At 34.2% G+C, this 23,217-nt stretch overlaps 1 protein-coding gene across 1 annotated transcript; it reads right to left on the bottom strand.

Annotated features, from left to right (window-relative positions):
- LOC136818222 (acylglycerol kinase, mitochondrial-like) lies at positions 1–22,844 on the bottom strand. Its single transcript, XM_067074588.1, has 15 exons — positions 22,711–22,844; positions 10,665–10,704; positions 8,723–8,802; positions 8,092–8,167; positions 7,777–7,872; positions 7,263–7,295; positions 7,055–7,152; positions 6,778–6,847; positions 6,605–6,681; positions 6,372–6,435; positions 5,440–5,643; positions 4,136–4,200; positions 3,925–3,965; positions 897–952; positions 1–173 (listed from the first exon to the last, which is right to left on the bottom strand). The coding sequence occupies exons 1-15, from the start codon at positions 22,800–22,802 to the stop codon at positions 75–77; spliced, it is 1,191 nt and encodes a 396-aa protein (XP_066930689.1). The 5' UTR covers positions 22,803–22,844; the 3' UTR covers positions 1–74.
- Between the last annotated feature and the right edge of the window lie 373 nt (positions 22,845–23,217).

The raw sequence follows: 23,217 nt of genomic DNA on the forward strand, positions 1-23,217 counted from the left end.
TTCTTTGATTATTAAAAATTTATTTCTATACATAAGAATGCTAAATTATAAAATGATGAAGGAATTGGGAATTCTTATTTCTTAGGGACAAACATGTGCAGTTTCCTTGGATAAACAGAAACATGAATAGGTCGACCATCGTATATTTCTCCGTCTATATCATAACTCAATTCCTATAAAAGTATAAAGAAATTATAGGTATTCGGGTTTGGCCGGGAAAGAACTATAGGACTTACACAGCCATGTAAAATTTTACTCAAAGCTAGCTTTTAGAAAGTATTACAGTATTTGAAACGAGTCGGTGACTGACACAGCGGGTTTCACATTGCGTTCCATGTTATAATTTAAAACGTTTTTGAGTTAGATGATTAGAGGGCTACGTTGATATTTCACAAGCGAATCAGTCAAACGTAAGCACAGACGTAAGATTATTCAAGGCCAAGATTAGGTAAATGATTTTCAAAGTCCCAGACGCCAAAGTAAACGATTTTGTCACGTCATAAGGTCAATATTTGGATGAAAGGAGTCAAATATCAAACATTTTTCTTGGATGGTATACAATGTTTTCAAAGTGTTGTCATAACGGCTAAGCACTTTAAAAACCCGTTTAAAAAAAACCAGGGCACAAGATTAACATAATAAAAAAATGTATTCACATCTTTTCTAGAAGTGAAATCTTTATGTAGGCAAGTTGAATAGCAAATCTTAGCACCTTCAAAGATATAGAGCTTGTATTTAAGAAAATTTAAACTAGGTCAAGCAGAGAATCATGTACATTATTTCATTACAGATTTCCTTAAAATGGTGCTTGAAGATTTTTTGATATTTTTGGTATCAAAGCGCAGACAGTCCACAAGATGAAATAAAATGTCAGAATCGCTGAGTGAAATGAATACCTGTCCTTTGTTGAGTGTTATTGATAGCTCATCACATATCACTGTTTTTAGATGGTCTGGAAAAAAAGTTAAGTTGAAAATTTATGCGGAGATTAGTTTTATTGAAGAAAAACATTACATTGTGTTTAGCAGTAAAGCTCAAATTAGATCCATTTCGTTATTTGGAAAACGGTCTAGCCAAGAAGCTGTTTTGGTGATCGTTCTAAATGAGGAATTCGAGAGACCTGCAGAGGAATATCGACCCAAATTCAATAAATAAACGTTCTATTAATAATTCGGTATTTCGAGCTCTCCTGAGAAGATTTGCATTGTTACCTTTGATTACTAATGGAATTTAAACCCTCGATAGGTGTCTCAAGCCAGGATTTAGCTTGTAATCGACTTGAATTTACACTCAATATAAAGCTGCTGGAGGTAATGTTTAGGCACTTATTAATAGATAGGTTATTTAATCGCACGATGATTTTTTATAGTGTTCTTACTATTAGTAAATACACTGTAAACAAAACCACAACAAGTGGTCTTATAAACAGAAAAAAACTGCATTTATAACCACACTGCGTTTTTCTCCCTACTTTTCTGTTTACATAGATGTAAAAATACAGAGAACAGTAATTGGGTGTTTTGATCACGACGGATCAAAAGAAAAACAGCATGAAACATGGCACCCTAGATAAGAGTATTCTTATTCAAGTGTGCTGTAATGAATTGGTTTTTCCTCTCTAATTGAGTTCTCGTTGCGGTGATCAAAAGCTCTAGATAGAGACGTTATTTCGAGATTTTCTTTATTGTGAGGCAGAGAGGGTGCTATAAATGAAACAGAGGTAATGCGGTTTATCTTAATTCGAAATCGAAAGTATGAAAACGTGGTATGCTAATTATGCAATGAGGGATAATTATGATTGCTTTCATCAGCGTTGTAATAATAGCACAAGAAAGCAATATAACTTTAACAGTTTCCTTGTGGATATTTCATCAGTGTGTTTAACAGTCGCTAAAACAAATCTGACATGAGAAAAACTCGCTTGTTCGGCCTGGATCCTGTTTGGTTTGAATACTTTATAATATTGATATAGACAGTGTTTTTAAATAGTTTTAAAGAGTGTTTATCTCCTCCTTGATCTGTTTCTTGTACAGGAGATGAAAAAAGAATAGTTGTTTGTGGTAGAAAAATCGCAGTAGTGACGTCATCTTTTGTGGCTTAAGGAGAAAGACAATATCTAAAGGATATAACAACTAATGATAACAAGGGAACTATTGAGACGAAAACTTGTTACATAGATTTAGATTGGCTTTGGTGAGGGTTGTTAGTGGCAATACTAAGAGACAGTACAGTGACTGCTTTATAATGATGATGATGACGATGATGCTTATCAAAGCTTTAGAAAAAGTTTTTTTCTGCTTCCTTATCAAATTTATCAGTAGAGTATTTTCATGTGATTTTCTTGCTAGTTTTAGTGTTGTCCACAGCAATAAAAAACTGGAAAGAAGTTCTGACGATATAAAATTTATTTTTTTATTTTACTTTCAGCATTAAGTAACAATTACAACAATAAAGCAACTTTGAAGAAATCAATTCATTTGGATCTCTTGAAAATCTGGTTAAACACAAAATGGGAAAAAAGCGAGAAGTGATCAATAGAAAAATCATTTTGCTTGGTGACTCCAACACTGGTAAATCTTCTATGTTAAAGAACATGCAGAATGGACCAAATTACCTCATGGAGCAAGTTATGGGTAATAAATATGAAATCAAAGCTAAAAGTAAATCCAAAACTTACACAAGAATTACACTATGGGATGGAATAGTATCTGGTTATAAAACCGATTACAGACCGATCGCTTATAAAGACACTGATATGATCATTTTGATATACTCCATAAACTCTTACAAGACATTCGACAGTATTAAGACGAAATGGTTAAGTGAAATACGAAAATATAGCCCAGATGTCGACCTACTGGTTATAGGGAATAAGTGTGATACCAGGCTAAACGAGGACAATGAAAAGCTTGTTTCGTACGAAGACGGTTGTAAATTAGCAGACGATTTGAACGCAGTTGGTTTTCTGGAATGTTCAGCTTTTGATGAAGAAGGTATGACCAAGGTTGTTGAAACTCTCTTAAAAAGTTTGACCATATATCAACCGAAGCATAGCAGTTGTGCACTGATGTGATGCTGATTTTATACAAGCACGACAAAGTGGAGAAAAGTATCATCATCATCATTATTGCTCGGCCGCGGAGTACACTTGTGGTTACATGTATTGCTCACGTCTGTGAAAACACTGTTGTTTGTTTGTTTGTTTTGGGATGTATGAGTAACTACTTATCAAAAACTCGTAAACTTCTTACAGCTTTTATGTTATGCAAAATTTTGGCTGGTTCAAAATTTCTCATCGAAATTGGCTGTTGAGAATTAATTGTTTGAATAATGTGTACGAGAAAAGAAAAGGTCTAATCGTATTTCAAAATAACGGCGCATTCTGAGATTAACAGGTTGCTAGGAGAGTCAAAAAGAAAAATCTCGTTCATACAAATCTTACACACGGAAATATAAGAATTGAAATCTGTCAACAAAACAAAAAAAGTTGTTTATCTCAGGTTGAAACAAAAACTGAAACACGATTAGTGCTTCTCAGCATGAAACGTTATTAGCAAATTTAATGGAGTTAAGGGCAATTAGTGACCTCATTAGCTCATCCTTAATTGCAAAACAAATAACATGCAACTAGGAAATGACATCTTTGTGTAGGCTTTAAACAGCACGAGGTTATAAGGAAACTGATCTTTAAGATATCATTAGGTAGGCCAAAAAGTCTAAATGAAGCTATTTGAATCAGACTTCCAGAAAACTAAGTTTTTTTTTCACTTTTCAATTCAAAAAGGACTAGGTCGCTTGAATTTGTACTCTACAAAAAAAAGCAGTTGTCATGAGTTTCATAACAATCATGTTATGCATCGTAAAGTTGCTCGAAATACTTACAATGATAGAATTCAAACAAAAATGACAGTAATCTGAAGTTACCTGCAGGTGTATGTTTATATTTGTTTTTGATCCATTGAGCGCTGAAAAAAGGAAATAATAAAAATTCAAAAATAACATCACTAAGGAAACACTAAATATCGTTACAAACAGGAGTGTCATAGGCACTTCCAAAGAGAAAAGACAAGGATGTAATGTATAATATCCGAAGTTTCAAATCAGCTTGAATGCAAGATTTTTTTCAATGACATACCCATGTTGTATGAATTCAGTTTTCGAAACTTCGTCAGCGTTGTATTGAACCGTGAATGATGACCTCTAACAAAAAGAAAGAAACAAATTTATATAAATATCTCTTACTACTTGTAAATTATAATGTAAATAAAATGTTATATTTTTAATTGATAGAGTTTTAATTTTTGGTTTAAAATATTTTTATGTAATTTTTTTATAAGTCATTTTATTTAAATAATTAGATTATGATCGTCTTTATCATGACCTGCGTCAACCAAATCATACTCGAAAACCACTGTTGCAGCAAATGAAATTTCACAAGTAAAAGTCAAAACATTTAATATCAATTTAGATCTTTAAAACTTGAAGGACTAGAATGTAATCTAAAAACATTCAAAGCATAAAAAGTGAAGCCTTCTAAGATTTCCAAATATTTGGAATTATATTATGGTCAAAAATTTAAAGAGCGGATTGAATAAAGCGCTTCATTCATTTCTACAGGGCTCATTTTCGAAATATGGTAATACGATTTAACTCAATTTGGCGTTTGTGAAAACGACACGGATTTTGGATTGAAGATAAAAAAATTTCGTTTACTTTAAACTCAATGTTCCGAACGATATCAGGAAATTCTTATTTTGAGATCATGATTTAACATTAACTTATACAGCATCTTTAAAACAAAAGGAAAAACAACGTTCTCCTCCTTCTTACTTAAAAACAATTAAATATTTTTTTTCTTTGTGGTACAGTGGAGTCTCTATAAGTCGAATCCGGACAGTGAACACAAATTTGTTCGAGTCAAAAGGAAATTTCGAGTTATGGAGTAGGAATTATGAGACATTGTTAACTGAACGGAACAAAAAACTTATTCGAGTTCAGGAGACATTCGAGTTATAGAGGTTCGAGTTGAAGAGACTATATTGTATAGGAAGGAGGCGTGCTTCTCACGCTGACAAAGAAAAATTAATAAATTATTTTCCAAACAATGTACTCGCCCGGCGCGCGACGGGCAGAAAATTATTTTTTTGTTTAAAACACTTTGCAAGCAAATAGTAGGAGATATGTCCTCTAAAGCCAGGCTTTTGACAGAAAAATGAAGGACTTCATTTGACAACAGAGGATATAAACAAATAGAGTTGTAACAACCCAGGGGTTGTAGCTGAAAAACTTGACTAATGGCAGTGGGCCCGTTTATTAAACAGTATTTAAAACAATACCCAATAAAACAATAGCCTTACTTTATAGTAATTTTATTTTGAAACAAAAAGAAAAAAAAGAGCCCAAAAGATGGTCTTGGTTTTGAAAACAAAATCGCCTTACTTGATCTAGCTCCGTCAGCCATACACTTAAACCACAGGTGGTAATTTTGTTTGATCCTACTGACTCCTTTTGAGTTAGTTTTTTATCTGTGTAGCAAGCAGCTTTACTCAGATGACTGTTTGGTTGTTCTTGGGGCGTTGCACTGCTTAAAGGCGAGCATTTATTACACGTGACTGAAATACCGTTTTCGATCGGAGGCCAATTCTGGAAACAGAAGATGATAATATAGTAACATAGCGAGCCTATCTGGCGGGGATTACTTTAATTAGGAAAAAGAAAGAAAATAATCTAAATGCGAAGCTTGAAAAAATAGTTTTGTTAATTTTATTTCCCATGCCTCTTTCCCTATCTGTTCTGATAAAAAAGGTTACAAAAAGGCTGCCTTATTTTCACCACTAGGCCTTACTAAAAAAATTACAAATACTGAGGAGTTGATTTCGTCCTTTTTCAGTATATCAAAAGTAACTAGGTACACGTTTTTTATAAAAGTTTGACTTTCAATTGTCAAGAAATTTTTCTTTAATGAAATTGAAAAACTCGAGTATGAAAATGAAATATATACCAGGCTAGAAATTTGGGGTTCATAAGTTTTAGACCTCTTTTTAAGACAGGGCCTTCTAGAAAAAAATTCCAAAGTTATCCTTAAAAGACCAGCGCAATAAAGCTTCTTTTAGAAGACGAAATTCTTTAGGATTAAGCAGACCCCACCATAAAATGAGTGAAAAGACTAAAATAAAGTCTCAGACAGATTGGTCGTAGAAATGATGTCATAGAGTTTATAAAGATTAATGAAATATTTTATAAATGATGAAATAAGTTGGTTTGATTTGAAAACAAGATCATCTAAAAGTAGACCAAATCAAAACTAACAATGAATTCCTGAAAGATAGTTCCTAAACAAACCTTATATGTGCAAATCCAAAAGTTCTCACCTTTATCGTCTTCCAGCCACAAGCAAAGTATCTTTTTAATGGGCCCAAAATCCAATACTTGCCACTGAAAGAAGGAGAAATTCAGTTCCATAATTCAGTCCTAACCCTGCCTAACCTATTACACCAGTACTTCAAAGACCTTTAAAGTTATAGTTTTGAATCTGAAAACCTTTAATAAAAATCTTAACATAACAACACTTATGATATTTTAACAAGGGATTAATAATTCTTACTCGTCCAATCTTTCTTTCACTTGCTGATGTAATCCCACATGAATACTGTTCAGTGCAAAAACTGATTTCTGATCCGTCTAAAGGCGTAAAAAAGTGGGTTTGGTTTAGTTACAATGGATAGACATAATTTTCTACATAACGGAAAATTCAAAACTTTTAATTATAAAATTTACCTTTACTTCAACAACATCAAACAGAGAACTTTGACCTTGAATGATAGCCATCGCAGATTCACATATAGCTCTGTGACAAAGAAAAGAAGTTAATGACAGTACAATAAACACCAAAGTTATTGCTAAAGTTTTAATTTCTAGGCTAGAAAAAGAACTTATTTTCTCCAAAGAAAAAAGAGTGACAATGTGCTGAAAATTGTAGAAGAATTAAATTTTTATTATTCATTTAATTAACCTGCCTAGATTTACTTGTGGCTAGCGAAGAGAAACTACTCACTTAACATTGATAACATCTGAACCGAACAATCTTTTGAATAGCGCATTGCTTTGTTCCCCAGTTGGTACGATGCCCACTGGAATGTTGATGACTGGGTTCTGAAATAAAAACAAAACTAGTGGTGAAATTATGTAAAAGAAACTCTTCAACAAAGTTCTCTTCGTTTAATTACATTGAGCCTCCGCTGTTTATGCTAGGAAAATAATACCTTTTCATCCTGCCTCATGATTCCTGTCACAACCTATGCAAAAACAAAATAATGTTAAAATTTAATATGCAAAAGGTCAATTCTAAAGGATTTTGCATTTTGTTTGAAAGCCTAGAAGGATAGAGAAGGCTTCAAACAAAAACAAGAAAAATTAAAAAAAAGGGTTGGGCTAACTTTTTTGTAGGTTCTTGGGGAAAGTGCAATCTAATGAAAAATTCCAGCTTTTCAATGTGAAATATTTTAAATTTACAGCAAAATCTGAGGTCTCAAGACTGCCCTAAAGTTTTGAGACATAAATAGACAAGCTTTTTTTTATCCTAGTTTAATTGAAGTTGAGAATTTAAGTGACTTCACTATTGCTTTCTCATCAAAAATGCTAATGCTACAGTAATAGATAATACCATTTTGGGTTATAAAGATAGAAGAAACAAACAAATAAATAGTCTACATTATACCAGGGCAACAACGTAATATTTTAAAATTTTCATGGGAAAATCATGGAATGAGAACATACCTCTTGAATTGTTCCATTCCCTCCAACTACAACAATACCATCAATAGTGGGATCAAAATAATTTACTATTGTTTTTGCATGCCCTTCATAGTCAGTCTGAAATAAGAGGAAATCCATAGTAATATTTTGATATTTTTCGAGGTTTGCATCAAAATCACTTTCAGTACTAATTTGGCAGTAGGTAAAAATGTTTAGAATTATGACATGGTCTTTTCTTTCTCATTGAACTTGAGTTTTATTTGGCATTATTAACATTAAAAGAGAAGTGGAAAGGAGAAGTATAAAATACTTTGAACCGATAGCAAAAACTTTTACCTGGATGTAAGTGACGTCAATACCAGCTAAATAAAATAATGGGGCTGCATTTGTTTGAAATAACTTCTTGGCCTTTCTAAAGCGATATAAGTTGTTTTAGAAAAGGTGTATAATTTTCGTCACTCAAACTTATAAAACCTAAAATCTTTAAATCTTCACTCTTTATCATTGCAAGAATCCGTTTTTGATAAAAAGTGCTGACGTCAGCAAAAGATTTAACAAAATTTCTTTTTGATCACTCACTCTCTTCGATTTACATCTTTGGTATTAAAAATATTTTGGTGATTTTGAAAAACTTCATAATGGCATAGAGTAAATCTTTTTCAATAGATAGCTTGATAGTTAGACAATATCTTATTACACAAATATTACTAGTCATTTTATTGACACGAATTGAAAAATTTTGTGTTAATAAAAACCCCCTTAATTAAAACCAGCCGTGGTGTCCTTGAAAAAGCAAATAAAATCCGTGTTAATTTCAAGGACGTTGAATACTTGACTAGTAATATTCGTGTAATAAGATAGTTCGGCAAGATCAGTAAGAAATATCTATATTGTAAAACTTAAAAGCACCTGGTTTATATCCCTATTAAAAAGGAAGTGGTTTAATGAATTAATTTATCAAACTTACCTGTTACTTGCAGCTGGGTTCAAAACGACATATAGTCTTCTTGGCTTGTCTAGAGGGCTTATAAATGCCTCTCCATAATTCTAAAAAAAGGATGCCTGTAGGTTAGTCATTATATGCCGAAAAGTCTATAGAATAACTATAGTCATGAATAAAGTAAAGAAACTTAAAGGCCTAAAAGGCCATGCTACACGCAACATTTTCTCTCCACATTTTTAAAAAATTTCTGAAATAAAAATTTTAGCAAAAATCTTAATAGTTGTTACAGATAACATTTCCTACTAACATTTAAGAAATTTGGGTGGCGCTTCTTTGATGAAAAAGTTATGAAAGATATCTCAATTCAAATTTTTTTCATAACATGTGAAAATTTGCTCACATTTGCTAGAACATTTGCTATTTTTAGAAATGCAATGGCAGAAAATGTTGCGTCTAACACACCTTTAATCATTGGTCAAACTTGCTGCTGTTGTGGTTTTAATGTTACAACAAGTGATACTTTTATGGACCTGCCTGGTTATGCATTTAACACACATATAATTGATATCTACGTGATCTATGATCGTTAAAACAATCATTCGGAACACAAATAGTGACGATTTATTAAAATTAGTTGTTTGTTTTCATCATTGATTGTCCTTCGTGCCCATTGGGGTGGTATCATAGACTTATAAAGCCCAATGGGCGTGTTGAAAAGTGTGGCTGAAAAGTGTGCAGAGGCTAGGTAGGAAATCCTACCTGGGTCACGTGACAATACATGACCAATAAGAAGCTTTACGGGTTTTGAAAACAATAGCAGTGATGTTTTTTTGCGATACTTACTTTTTTTGCTTGGAAGAGCTTAACCCTATTTTTATCAGGGGGAGAGGGTGTTTTCCACCAGGCTGGCACTCTTTTGCTAATAGCTCATTAAATTTTTTTTTTAACACTCTGAAAGTTTCTGACTTTTAATATAATCCTATTAGCAGGATGTATACCAAATTTTACAATTATACACCGACCATATCAAGTTTTATGACTTCTTTTGTACAGGCTTATCATAAAATCCAGCTAAAACCCTGTAAAATTCTAAAATCTTAAATTTAGCATAACTTTTGATCTGGGCATCCAACTGACTTCAAATTTTGACAGGTTATTAGTATGTTAAAAACCGGCAAATATGTTAAAGATATTCTTTTTTGCTTTTAGAAATTCAAAACAGTATCGAAAAATCTCCATTCGTTCAACTTTAATTGCCATTTTATTGATAGTGCTTTTTCATTGGTCAGCGATAATTGTGAAACTTTGTGATGACGTCGTCATCTTTATGATGACGTCATCAACCCAAATTTCTTTCTATGAACTCCTTTTGTGGTAGAGAACATTTCTGCCAAGTTTCAAGTCCGTATCTTTTCTAGATCAAAAGTTATGCAAGGCTGGTGGAAAACACCCCCCCCCCCTTGAGAATACAAAACCCAAGAAAGGCTGATAATAATAGGGTTAAAGCACAACATCTAGCCCTTCGGGCTTTACAGAAAGATTGAAAGGAAAAGAATACCTATCTCATTAAAAAATTGAGTAATTTGGCTAAAACATTAACGTATGCTTATAAAGTGTAATTCTTTAGGATAAATATTCAATTTTTGAGGCGAAGAAATTCTTTTTTGAAAATCTGCTTCAACCATCTTTTAATGATGATGGTGGTACCCTACTTTCATGCAAAAACTCAGAAAAAAAAATATTAATGATTCAATATTTCACCCTTTTTTAGCCGTTTATTGGCTGAAATTTACCCAAGTGCAAAATATAGGAAAAATTGAATGAGCCAATCTGGAGAAAAGCTCATAACGAACAGAAGAACGAACGGACAACAGTTATTTATAGGACCTCTACCGGGGTAGGTTCAAAAAGTGTTTGTGTTAATGAGAGATGAAGAAAGATGATGAAAAACTTTTAAATAACAAACCTGTGCAGCGAAAAAGTACTTCCTTCTTGTGAGATATTCCCTAAAAGAAAAGCAAAGTTAAAAAAGAAGTTCAAATTTGTCAAAAGAGAATGGCTTCAATGTCAGGCTGCATCATTTTAGGCGTGCAATAGCAGGCGTACATCTCCAAATGCACCTAAAATGTCTGTGCAATTAATCACACCCCATAATGGATTTTCAAATGACGCAGTCTGCATGTCTAATACCAAAGATGACCAAAATGTAATAAAGACCATGATGTGCTTACTCTAAATAGTTGTACCCCATGTATAATGGGGTTAGCAATGGTCTGAGAATTTCAAAAAGGAAGCGTAACCGAATTTTTAATATTTTTAAGGAATTTACATCATTTGTGCAAGGAGTTTGGTAGTCTAAACTGGTATAGATAAAGTTTGTCTTATGGTTATTTAGTTATTTATTTAATAACCAGCATGTAAAATACCCCCCTCAGGAACTTCTGTCCTTTAGATTTCAAATATACCATCAACCAGCATCAACTTTGGAAATGAATTATGGGAATAAAAGTCCATTTGAGACATGTCATTCATAATCTGGAATAATTTGAACTTTTATTGTTTTTCCTACATCCAAATAAATGGTTTATTATCCTTTCATCCCTGAAAAAATACTCGCTTTCCAACATAATTCCAGCATATAAGCTCATAAATCTGGTTTCTTAGTAGTTTTTTTTCAAAGGTGTTAACTTATAATAAATTATATAACTTATATAACTCATTATAAATTTATTTTGTGACGTAACGTCAAAAAGAAGATGCTCAATTGTCAACAAATTTGTTGTGTGACATCAATTTTGGAAATATATAGCCTGTATATTCTATTATATTCGAAAATATTGGAAGTGAAGAAGCCAATAAAATGTCACTATTTAAAAGTTGTTTAAACATATACTATCTTTCATTTAGGCTGGGCTTAATAAATTGTTGGTTTGCCGTCACCCGACCCTAGATTTTGAAGGTGGGTCGATCAGTCGGAATTTTTTTTTATTTTGGCGATATATGAAATTTTCGTCCATGGAAGGGTTAACAGTTTGTTTACATTAAGATAATTTTGAATAAAAAACAGAAGTGCTAGCAGGGAATATACGATTCTTATGCTCGAGACAAACAAGATACGAGTTTTGATTTTTTATTGTTTGAAGTTTTTGAAGGAAAAAAAATATTCTTTAAAATGGCAATAAATTTTTTTTTTTTAAGTCCAGCCTTAGTGTAATCTTTCCTAGTATCCACTAATTCCTTGCGCAATCAATTTGATAACATTGCGGAGATATGATTGTATAATTCTAGACAGAAAGAAAAAGCTTTATCTCTTGTAACCTCATAAAAACAGGAATCCATAGAATGGATTTATACACAATAGGTAATGGAATGGCTGCATATGGCATGTTTTCTTTCGTCTTTTTCTTCCGCCCTTTTCTTTTGTCTTTTTCACAATATTAATATTTGTCTTCAAAGATATCAACTACAGGTTACCTATTAAACTTTCAGAGATGCCTAGGTACTTTACCCACAATTCCCTTAGTCTAGGAGTCATTTAAACTGTAAACTTGACCGCGTCAACGCAGTCCTTGGATTCCACGATGCAGGGCTGCAAATAAGCGTTGGTCATTGGTCAATGTCCGACTGAAAAAGCCATTTGACCAACTGAAAATCTTTTGTGTCGGTCATGATGTCCAAATGAAAAGTGGAATAAACCATTAATCTGAGAGTTGAAAATAAATCTCTTATACCACTGTCTCTTACTTAGCCTATTCTTTTAATACTCGCTTCCTTTGTAGCTTTCAAAAGTGTTTCTAAAGTTTACTTTAATTGAGCTAGTAATTTTATTAACGGTTGTTTCTAAGATCACTTTTATCGACTTGCTTTCTTCATAATTTTCTTTGTTTCTAAGATCACTTTAATCAACTCGCTTCCTTCGTAACTTTCAAGAGTTTTTCTAATATCACTTTTGTTAACTTGCTTTCTTCGTAACTTTCAATTCAAGGGTATTTCTAAGATCACTTTTATCGACTCGCTTTCTTTGTAACTTTCAAGGGTGCTTCTAAAATCACTTTTTTATTGACTCGCTATCTTCGTAACTTTCAAGGGTGTTTCTAAGTTAACTTTTATCAAATCAATTTCTCTGTTACAGTAATCAATTGTTCCAAGGACACTTTTATTTGACCTACTCGCTTTCTCCGTAACTTTCAAGACTGCATAATTTTAGAAAAAATATACACTGAATGACCAACAGGATTTTGAGTTTGACAGACAGGATTTCATCTCTGTCAGACATGATGTCCGATTGACTGAAAATATTATTATTTGCAGCCCTGAGGATGTACCTTCAACTGCTCTAACTATCTGACAAATCATGGGATGGCAATTTGGCCATCATTTCACCGAACCCCCAAAGTCATTAATTTGAGTCAATGCAAACGGGAAATTATAAAATACACAAATTCGATTTTGCATTGAGTAGGCTTTTTAATCGAAATTATGAAAAAAATCTGTAGTGGAACACACGCGAGTCTCTGGAACGAAGAAGAACAAATAAGTGGCAAAACGATGGAGCGTTTAACATCACTCGTGCGGCAAGTTACACACTCTCTAATTCTCTAATTGGCGTCCAGTCATTTTAAATGTAAACAAAAAAGTTAACAATTAATACTTTAATGGACCTACCTATTTATAAAACGAATAATTAGAATTTAATGGAAGTAATGTGGGCATTGCCATTTTACATCATTGTGCAAAAAATCATGAAAATCTGTCGAGTATAAGTTGAAAAAATGAAGGAAAACCGTTTTACGCCGGTTTTCGGCTGTTCCGGCGATTTTTAAGGAGTTCCGGATTCAAAGGATGATTTTTTTGGAAATCAAACGATGCTAAGTTTTGGGCATCATCATAAAGAACATTTTTCTGAAAAGAAACAATTAAATAAGTTGAAAAAACGTGACGGAAATGTGAAAAAACGACGATTTCCGGCACATTTCCGGTTCTACAGACCGGAAATTTTTTTTTTCCGCAAACGGTTTTCGACACCTTTTCGGCAGTACTAATGTGCATCTATGCGCAAAAAATCTCAAAAAACTAATGATAAAATCTCGAGAAAATCTCAAAAAAACGCTTTTTCGGGAAATTTCCGGTTCTACCGGCCGGAAAATTTTTTTTCTTCGAAAATCGGGCTCCGTCACATTCGAGGGTTTATACCGGGTGACCCACGAAAAAGTTCAGACGTTTCCCGACATCTTGAGGCCGAACAAATGTCCCAAAGTGCTTGGAGTTTTGATATTTAGAAAGTAGATATCCTAACTTAAAATTTGAGCTATCACCTTTTAAATTTGACCAACTTGTTCTCTACTTATGAGCTTTTAAAGTCAAAATTCACTTTTCAGAAAGTGTTAAAAACACGTAAAAAAGAGGTATTAAATTTATGCAATCAATTAGAAAATCACTTACAAATTGACTTATTTAACGAGTTTTATGACATTAATTATTAATAAAAACACCTTTAAAAGTAATTTTTGTTTAAAACAAGACTAGTTTTTATAAAAATTGGCGCTTTTGTAGATTTTTCAGATTTTTTTCAAAAACTGTATATCAAAAACGTCTAAAAATACCAAATTTGATACCCCTTTTTTACGTGTTTTTTGCACTTTCCGAAAAGTGAATTTTGACTTTAAAAGCTCATAAGTAGAGAACAAATTGGTCAAATTTGAAAAGTGATAGCTCAAATTTTAAGTTAGGATATCTACTTTCTAAATATCTAAACTCCAAGCACTTTGGGACATTTGTTCGGCCTCAAGACGTCGAGAAACGTCTGAACTTTTTCGTGGGTCACCCGGTAGTAATGCACCTTTGTGCAAAAAATCAGAAAAATTGAATGAGCCAATCTCGAGAAAAGTTGGTAACTAACGTACTAACGAACTAACTAACGAACACGGGTTAATTTATAGGACACTACCTTAAGGTAGGTCCAAAAAGGATGGAGTTATCAAAACAAATTTGTTGTCAAAGAGATTTAATAGTAAGTGAAAATACAGGCCAGATATCAACAGTTCCATGTTTTGACCAAAAATTGTCCCAAGTTAGAGCAGTTGATGGTAACTTGTGCATCAGTGGAGGTGGTTGTGACATAGTTTACGAAATTGTTATAAGATAAAATGAAATACTTTTTAACAATTTTTTTCATAACAGTTGAAGTAATGAAAATTATTGTTTCAATACTGACAGTTTCATGTCTTATTCAAACAATCAAAAGTATTGCTTTGAACCATTCGATAACCTCATTGGTGTTCTTCCATTGGTTTATGTTGAGATGAGCTCGCAAAATTGATCCTCGATAGGGTAAAAAACGAACTCAAAATAAACCAATGGAAGAACACCAATGAGGCTATCGAATGGTTCAAAGCATTACCTGATAAAAAGAACCACAAATTCATAGTGTTTGACATAAAGGACTTTTATCCGTCGATCTCTAAAAATCTTCTATCCAACGCTATCGAATTTGCCAAAACCATCACTAATCTGTCAGCAAAAGACGTTAGAATTATCAACCACGCACAAAATCCACCTGGATGAAAAAAATGGTAACCTGTTTGACGTAACCATGGGTGCGTTCGACGGTGCTAAAGTTTGTGAGCTAGCTGGAATCTATTTACAGCATAAATTAAGTGAAACGTACGACATTAACAACTTGGGACTCTACCGTGACGATGGTCCTTCAGTTTTCAGAAATGTTAATGGCAACAAATCCGAACGAATCAAAAAGGATCTGCAGTCGAAGTTCCATGAATACGGGGACGGACTGGAAATTGTGATTGAATGCAACAAGAAAGTTGTTAACTACTTGGACGTTACGTTCAATTTGAATGACGGAACTTTCAAGCCGTACTCAAAACCAGACAACAAGATTCAATACATTTAACAAACAGTCAAACCATCCACCGAACGTGATCAAGCAAATCCCGAAAACTATCGAACAAAGACTGTCTAACCATTCATCGAAAGAACACAAAGCCGTATGAAAAGGCACTGAAAGATGGTGGTTACAACATCCAGCTATCCTACAATCCTAATATCGCAAATAACAATCGTACAAATAACCGTAAGCAAACCACAATTCTTCTTTCGCAAACCACCGCTACGAAAAGGAGAGGTTAAAACTAAAAAACCTATCGCCAAAAATCACATGGAAAACCACCGTTCAACCGTTGGTCACTGAAATGGTCACTGAAATGCTCACTCTGTCTCGCGGAGAAACTTGAAATCGCTAAATTTCCGAACCCTGACAAGCTTTTGAATTCTAGAAATGAACTGATTACAAAATGCCGCCACGTGAACAAGTTCACTTTAAAAGTTCACGACACCAAGGACTAAAATGACGTCAATTTTTGACAAAGACCCTGCAATGTTATGTTTTTGTAAGAGCAACGGAACTTTAGTTTTTATAAAATTTATTTTCAACTGAGGATTGTTTGAATAAGACATGAAACTGTCAGTATTGAAACAATAATTTTCATTACTTCAACTATGATATCACGCTTCCGACTTCTATTGATGGATAAAAGCATTGTATCATCAAAATAACAAATTTTTTCTATGTTATTTTTTTGAAACACCTCTTCGTAGGAGAATGTGTCTTTCTATAAGGAATTTCATAACACTTCATGCCAGATTAAAAAGACGATCAGAAAACGAAAGCTTCTTCGTTTTTCATTTTCGCATTTATGGGTAAGAAGGAAATTTTCAGAAGATGCTTCATTCGATACGAGGATTCCCATTTCCGAAAAATTGTGATTACCTATGGTTGCAAAAATGGTGGCTATGGGTAATTCCTTTAAACTTTTGCTATTTTCTTTTGTTCTATGTGATGTATTCCAACTCTGCTTTGGAAAGATCCCGTCTTGATTTTTGTAATCACACATTTGAGTTTCTAACTCCCCCTTCTGCTTGGTTAACTGGTGGTATCATTCCAGTTCCAAAAAAGTGTGATTTGACCTTAGCATCTAACTACAGAGGCATCACTCTTATGCCTATCGCCGCCAAAATATACAATAAACTTCTTTTAAAACGTACCGCTCCGGGTCCTTGATCCTCTTCTAAGGAAAAACCAAAATGGTTTTCGGAAGGGAAGAAGTACTCTTACACAGATTTTAGCCATCAGGCGTATTTTGGAAGAAATGCAAAAACTTAACAAAGATGCTTTTATTTGCTTTGTGGACTTTAAAAAAGCCTTTGATTCCATATCTCGTGTAAAAATGTTTGAAATTCTTAAATTGTACAGCATTCAGGAAAAGATTATTTCAGCCATCAGGGCACTTTACGTCTCCACCAAAGCAAATGTCATTACAGCTGACGAAGACACTGATATTTTTGATATTCATGCTGGAGTTTTACAAGGTAACACCTTAGCTCCCTTTCTTTTTATCATTGTTTTAGATTATGTTTTAAGAATTTCTGTTGACTTATCTAATGACAAGGGAATCAAAATCAAAGCTCCCCTGCGCAGGCGTAATCGCGGCCTTTTTCTGACTGATCTTGACTTTGCTGACGATCTTGCCTTAGTTTCTGAGACTATTCAAAATCTTGAAGGTCTTCTTCACTCACTTGAAACTTCGGCCAGTCAAGTCCGTCTTTATTGCAATACTGGAAAAACTGAACTTATCAGCTCCTCAGGAAATGTTCTCCCTTTAACTTCCAAGAATGGTGTCAATATCAAACTTGTGAAGGATTTCAAATATCTTGGCTCTCATATTAACAGCTCTGAAAACGATTTTAAAATTAGGAAAGGTCTCGCTTGGAAAGCTTGTAATAAATTAAACAAGATATGGCACTCTAATTGTCTAATGCTCTCAAACTTCAAACTTTTAAAATTTTACTTTGGTCCTGCAGGCCCTAGGCAGTTAGTCACACTAGTGTCCCGCAAAAATGCGCATCAAAGATTAATTCAATGAAAGCGCTGTATCGTTTACTTGACTCGCAAGCAAAATATGCGCCGCAAAACTTCCAAAGTGATTCATGAAAAAATAACCCGGCGCTTTTTAATGAAATTAACATTTTCAAAAAAAATGAGAAATTGCCTAAAATTTGAGCAGTAGATGAAAAGATTTGAGCCAAGCCAAACTGATAGGCGCTCGAGAAAGCGCACATTTCTTGATATTTTGAAACGGGAAACAGGGCTAGAGATTGAGGAACTGGGTACTCCAATGGCTGATCGAGAACTGTGGAGGGAGGGCTATTGCTTATTTCCGACCTAGGTCCTTCAGACCCGTAATTCAAAGTTCTCAGAAATGGCCTGGGAAAATGTGCGCTCCACCATTAAAATTGTTTGGGAGGTAAGGAAACGCGTTTTTACCTGCGAGGGGTTAAAGGGAAAGTGGGTTTTCGGCTTCTAACTTTTGATAGCGATTTTCAGGGTGGTATAATATCATGAATAGACAAAACTTAAAAAAAGCTCAAAAAACCAACTTTCCCTAAGAAAACGCAGGCAAAAACGGGTTTGTTCACCTCCAGAGACCAAACAGTGGAAAGCATCAAAATAATGCGTGCGCATTAGTTTTACGATTTACGGGAAAGGTGTATTCCCAAGGCACTTGAATTAAAACGGCAAAAAATACTGGAATTTCCGACGCATTTTGCAAAAGTATGCCCCCGAGATCTCGACGAAATCTGCCATGATCTGAAAACTGAAAGCCAACATCTTAGCAACAGGGTGCTCGCCCATAGTTACAGGGATTTGTGCAAAAAACTAAACATAGAAAATTTTCCAAATCCCCCATTTCGATTAATGCAATGAAAAATGAAACTTTTCTATGTTAGACTTTTTTGCACCTATTCTTCAAAATGAAAATATTTAAGATTTAAAGTTCTTCTTTTATTCAATGATTTTTTACGGCACTTTGTTGACAATCTAACTCTCGCATCAAATTCCCACTTTCTTCAGTAAATTGAAGATGAGAAAAAACCTAAACCATGGATCACGGATTGAAACAAATATATGAAGGGTGGAATTTTACAGCCGCCTGTCGTGCAAGGCGCTAAAAGGCCATGGGTGCCAAAAAGAAGGGCCCTTTGAAATGTGGCAACCTCATTGGTCGAAATTTGATAAACAGCTGCAAGGGAGCGCTGGGAAGCAATCAGTAGAAGAGACCACTTTCGTTTTTGCTACAGATTTCTATAAAAACTTATCTCAGGGATTACTTGTCAATGTACATGTACACATGTGTTGTGTCAACTTGTCAGCATTGTATTGTTGTAAAGGAAAAGATAAAAGAGAGGTAAGACTAGCCTATAGCCAGACGATCTCAATCGAACCAAATCGAACGCAATCGACCGATTGAAATTCCATTGTCGAACGCAATCGAATCTCAATCGAACGTCAAAATTCTGGGTAATATTCGATTGGTTCGATTGTTGTTCGACTGGTTCGATCGTCGATTCCGTTCGATTGAGATTGTCTGGCTTTATTCTTCCAGGGGATGTCAATCGAACGTTCGATTGCCAATCGAACCAATCAAATTAATCGAATTTACTCGAATCCAATCGAATGATTGATTTTCGATTAGCCGAATTGATCAAACGCCAATCGAATTCTAGTCGAAACCGAAAAACATGTGAAATTCGATTGGTTTCGATCGGGTTCGACGAGCTTCGATTAACGTTCGATCAACTTCGATTAACGTTCGATCAACTGCGATTAACGTTCAATCAACCTCAATTTTACTTTAAAAGGTTTAAATTTTGCGGGGCAATAAAATTTGGAAGATTTTTGTAACACCACCATGAAATTCCCTTCCCGCCAAAAGAAGTTAGCGGAAGAATGTTTGCTTAATTCCTGAGGGGGGAGGGTACTTAGGCAAAAATGGGTGGTGGGTATGTGCGGACGGTAATGATCGGTTTTTTCACCTTCAAAGTTTCTTTCGAACATTAATCAAACTAATCGAATCAATCTGAAAGTATATGCAATCGAAGCTAATCGAAACTAATCGAACGTCAATCGAACACCAATTGAACGGTAATCGAATCCAATCAAAAAAAAATGTGAAATTCGATTGGCGTTTGATCAATTCGGCTAATCGAAAATCAATTATTCGATTGGCTTCGATTAAGTTCGATTGATTTGGTAATCAAATTTTTCAATTGACATCCCCTGGATTCTTGCAGCTTCCCAACATCCAAGCTCTCAAACATCACAAGCCAAATGAAATTACTTTCGATTTCCTGTAGAAATTATGTGATGAACAATCCGGGGGTCAATAAATCGACGATCGAACGCAATCGAACATCAATCGAACGCAATCGAATATCAATCGAATCTGAAAATTGCGGTAATATTCGATTGAGATTCGATTACGTTCGACAATCGAATTTCAATCGGTCGATTGCGTTCGATTTGGTTTGACTGGTTCGATCGTCGATTCTGTTCGATTGAGATCGTCTGGCTATAGTTTCTAATCCTGATATAGCAATGTAGCTAGGAGTTTAAGTTTAGACTGATGGGTTTTCCGGAATGTCCCAAAGACAGTTACATCAAAATGCGTTGAAAATGTCAATATGAAAATTGCGTAAGGCCGATGAAATTTACATATGAGTTTACCGTCGTTAACTTACCCAAAAATAGATGCGGCATGATTTCATTATTCATTATTCATTATTTTCCCAACAGCACCTTATCCACCATTTCTGCCAATCGTGCTCTCTCAAAATAAAAAATTTTGCTTCGCTTCAACCCTTCGCATCTTTTGCGAACGAAAAATAAAGATCGATTGCTAGAGTGGCGCTAGATTTTGCAAAAAACTAAAATGGCGGTCAGGGCGGTTTGGCAGATATATGGACGCCCACTGCAGTTGTAGGATTGAGGGCGGCAGCATTTTCTGTAATAAATCTTCTTTGTTTACCCGTGTAAACATGCGTAGAGACGATTTTAACCAAAGATAGAGGTTGTAGTTGTAAAGAAATATGGAAATAATGAAAAATTTATGAATTTTGAAAATAATGAAATTTTCATGCGGGTGCTTTTTAGAGATGCGGGCGGCCGACGGTAAACTCATATATAAATTTCATCGGCCTAATCAGAGAACGTATGTCTCACTCATTATAAAAAGGCTGACACAAACTTTCAATAAAATAACAATAAAATATAATTACCCTTTCCAAATAAACCTCTTCGGTGGCGAGCGTAGTCTACTCTGACGTAATACACCTTTCCCGTAATTCAAAGTTCTCAGAAATGACCCGGGAAAATATGCGCTCCACCGTTGTGTATAAAATTGTTTGGGAGGTAAAAAACGCGTTTTTGCCTGCGAGGGGTTAGGGAAAGTGGGATTTCAGCCTTTAACTTTTGACAGCAATCTTCTTTTGGCAAAATATTTTCAGGGTAGTATAATATCATGAATAGATTGAACATACTAAAATTTGAGGGAATTTTGTTCGACAGAACTTAAGAAAAGCTCAAAAAACCAACTTTCCCTAAGGGAACGCAGGCAAAAACGGGTTTGTTTACCTCCAGAGACCAAACGGTGGAGAGCATCAAAATAATCATAGTGTCCTCCAGGGTTTGTTCCCCCCACCAAATTGTTGATTTTTTTAAATCTCCCCCCTCTTTTTTTTCCCCCTATGACTTTTCAGTTTTTTAGTTTCCTCCACTGGATTAAGGCGGGGTCAAAATGCTTGCAACGTTACAAATCATTTTCAGAAGCTCATTTTGGGCTCAAACGAAGCGTATGACTAAGTAGAATAGGATTCAGTCCAGGCAGATGTTTTTTCATTTTGAAATTTTGCGTAATTCGCAAAAATCCTCGATTTTGCGCTATGTTGATGACGTCATAAAAATTGAAATCTCAATAACTTCTGATAGAATTATCAAAATAATTTCAAATTTTGACCAAAGATGCATATTATTAATGTTTTTAGGATTTAGAAAAAAATTTAATAAAATTTGATGACGTCATCACTTTTTAGCCAAAAAACTAAAATCCTTAAAAAATGCTGACGTCATCAACATTTTGAAAATATTTTGAAATCTTTTGAAAATTTGCATTTAAATGCATCTTTGGTGAAAGTTTGAAATTATTTCGATGATTCTATCAAAAGTTATTAGAATTTCAATTTTTATGACGTCATCAAAATAGCGCAAAATTGAGGATTTTTACGAATTACGCAAAATTTCAAAATGAAAAAACATCTGCCTAGACTGAATCCTATTCTACTTAGTCATACGCTTCGTTTGAGCCCAAAATGAGCTTCTGAAAATGATTTGTAACGTTGCAAGCATTTTGACCCCGCCTTAATCCCATGGAGTCCCCCCTCTTTTTTGCTTTCCCCCCAGAAAATTCTGAAAATATCATTTCCCCCCCATATACCCGTATAAATTTCTCAAATTTCAACCTGACACAGACGTAAAATTTTGCTGCAAAAGGAATACTAGACAGAATAGACGAAAATTGGTTAATTTTCAATCATGATCTAATCACATGATATCATGTGGACTGACCTTGGTTGCTGAGATAAAATTGAAGTGATTTCACACTTCCCCCCACCAAATTTGCCAACTATCGATGTTTTCCCCCCTCTTTTTTTTCCCCCCTTTACTATTCAAATTTTCATTTTCCCCCCTCACCCATTCAAAACTGGAAAATTGATTTCCCCCCCCTTTATAAAGGGGGGGGGGGGGAGGACACTATGAATAATGCGCGCGCATTAGTTTTACGAATTACGGGAAAGGTGTATTGTAAAACTTATGTGATGGGAGGAGTAATGTAATGTAATGTAATGTTGTTTGGGAATTTTGAAGTTCTCTGGAATTTCGATTGCATTCATTCAGGTTGATTTTTAATGACTTCTAATGGTACTTTTTCTAACGAGTTTGATTACTCTGTTCTCACACTTATGTCTTTTTTTTCGCGTCCTTTTCCGTGATTACTTTTATTTATATTTTTAAAGACAGGTAAGAAGGCATATTGATGTAACTGAAAGACGGGAATGGCAACGAGAGAAGGAAAAAAATAAAATCAAGAAAACGAAAATACCTAAATCTCTGTGAGCCGTAGTGGAAAGCATAGGTTATCGAGCATGCAGCAAATAGAGATTTTTTCCAATGCTTTCGCAACGTGAAAAGCATGCTGCCATGTTCTTCTTGATTATTTACATGCGTCGCTACCGGACATTTAGATATCTTCCATTACTTAAATTAAGGACTGTAGCATTAAATTAAATTTTATAATAAACATCATTTTAAGGCTAAAACTTTATCTCATAATAACTTGAATCAAAACAATATTTGTTTTAATTTTGTATTATTTGACTAAATTTATATAAATTGAATATTCAATACTTAAAATCTTTAGTTTTATAGTCTAGATTTTACTGAAAGTCCTTGCACTGAAATACCGAGACCGATTGTGAGGATAGAAAATGGGATAGAATTATTTTACCAGCGAACTCTAAAATAAAGACTGGAGTTTTACTTCACAAGGACGAATGTTAGGTGTCCATTCCAAGTTTTATTTTAGAAATCGATGAATTTTACGGACGCT

This window comes from Clytia hemisphaerica, unplaced genomic scaffold, assembly GCF_902728285.1.
Source record: "Clytia hemisphaerica strain Z4C2 unplaced genomic scaffold, Clytia hemisphaerica genome assembly, whole genome shotgun sequence".
In the NCBI taxonomy this organism is placed as follows: Eukaryota; Metazoa; Cnidaria; class Hydrozoa; order Leptothecata; family Clytiidae; genus Clytia; species Clytia hemisphaerica.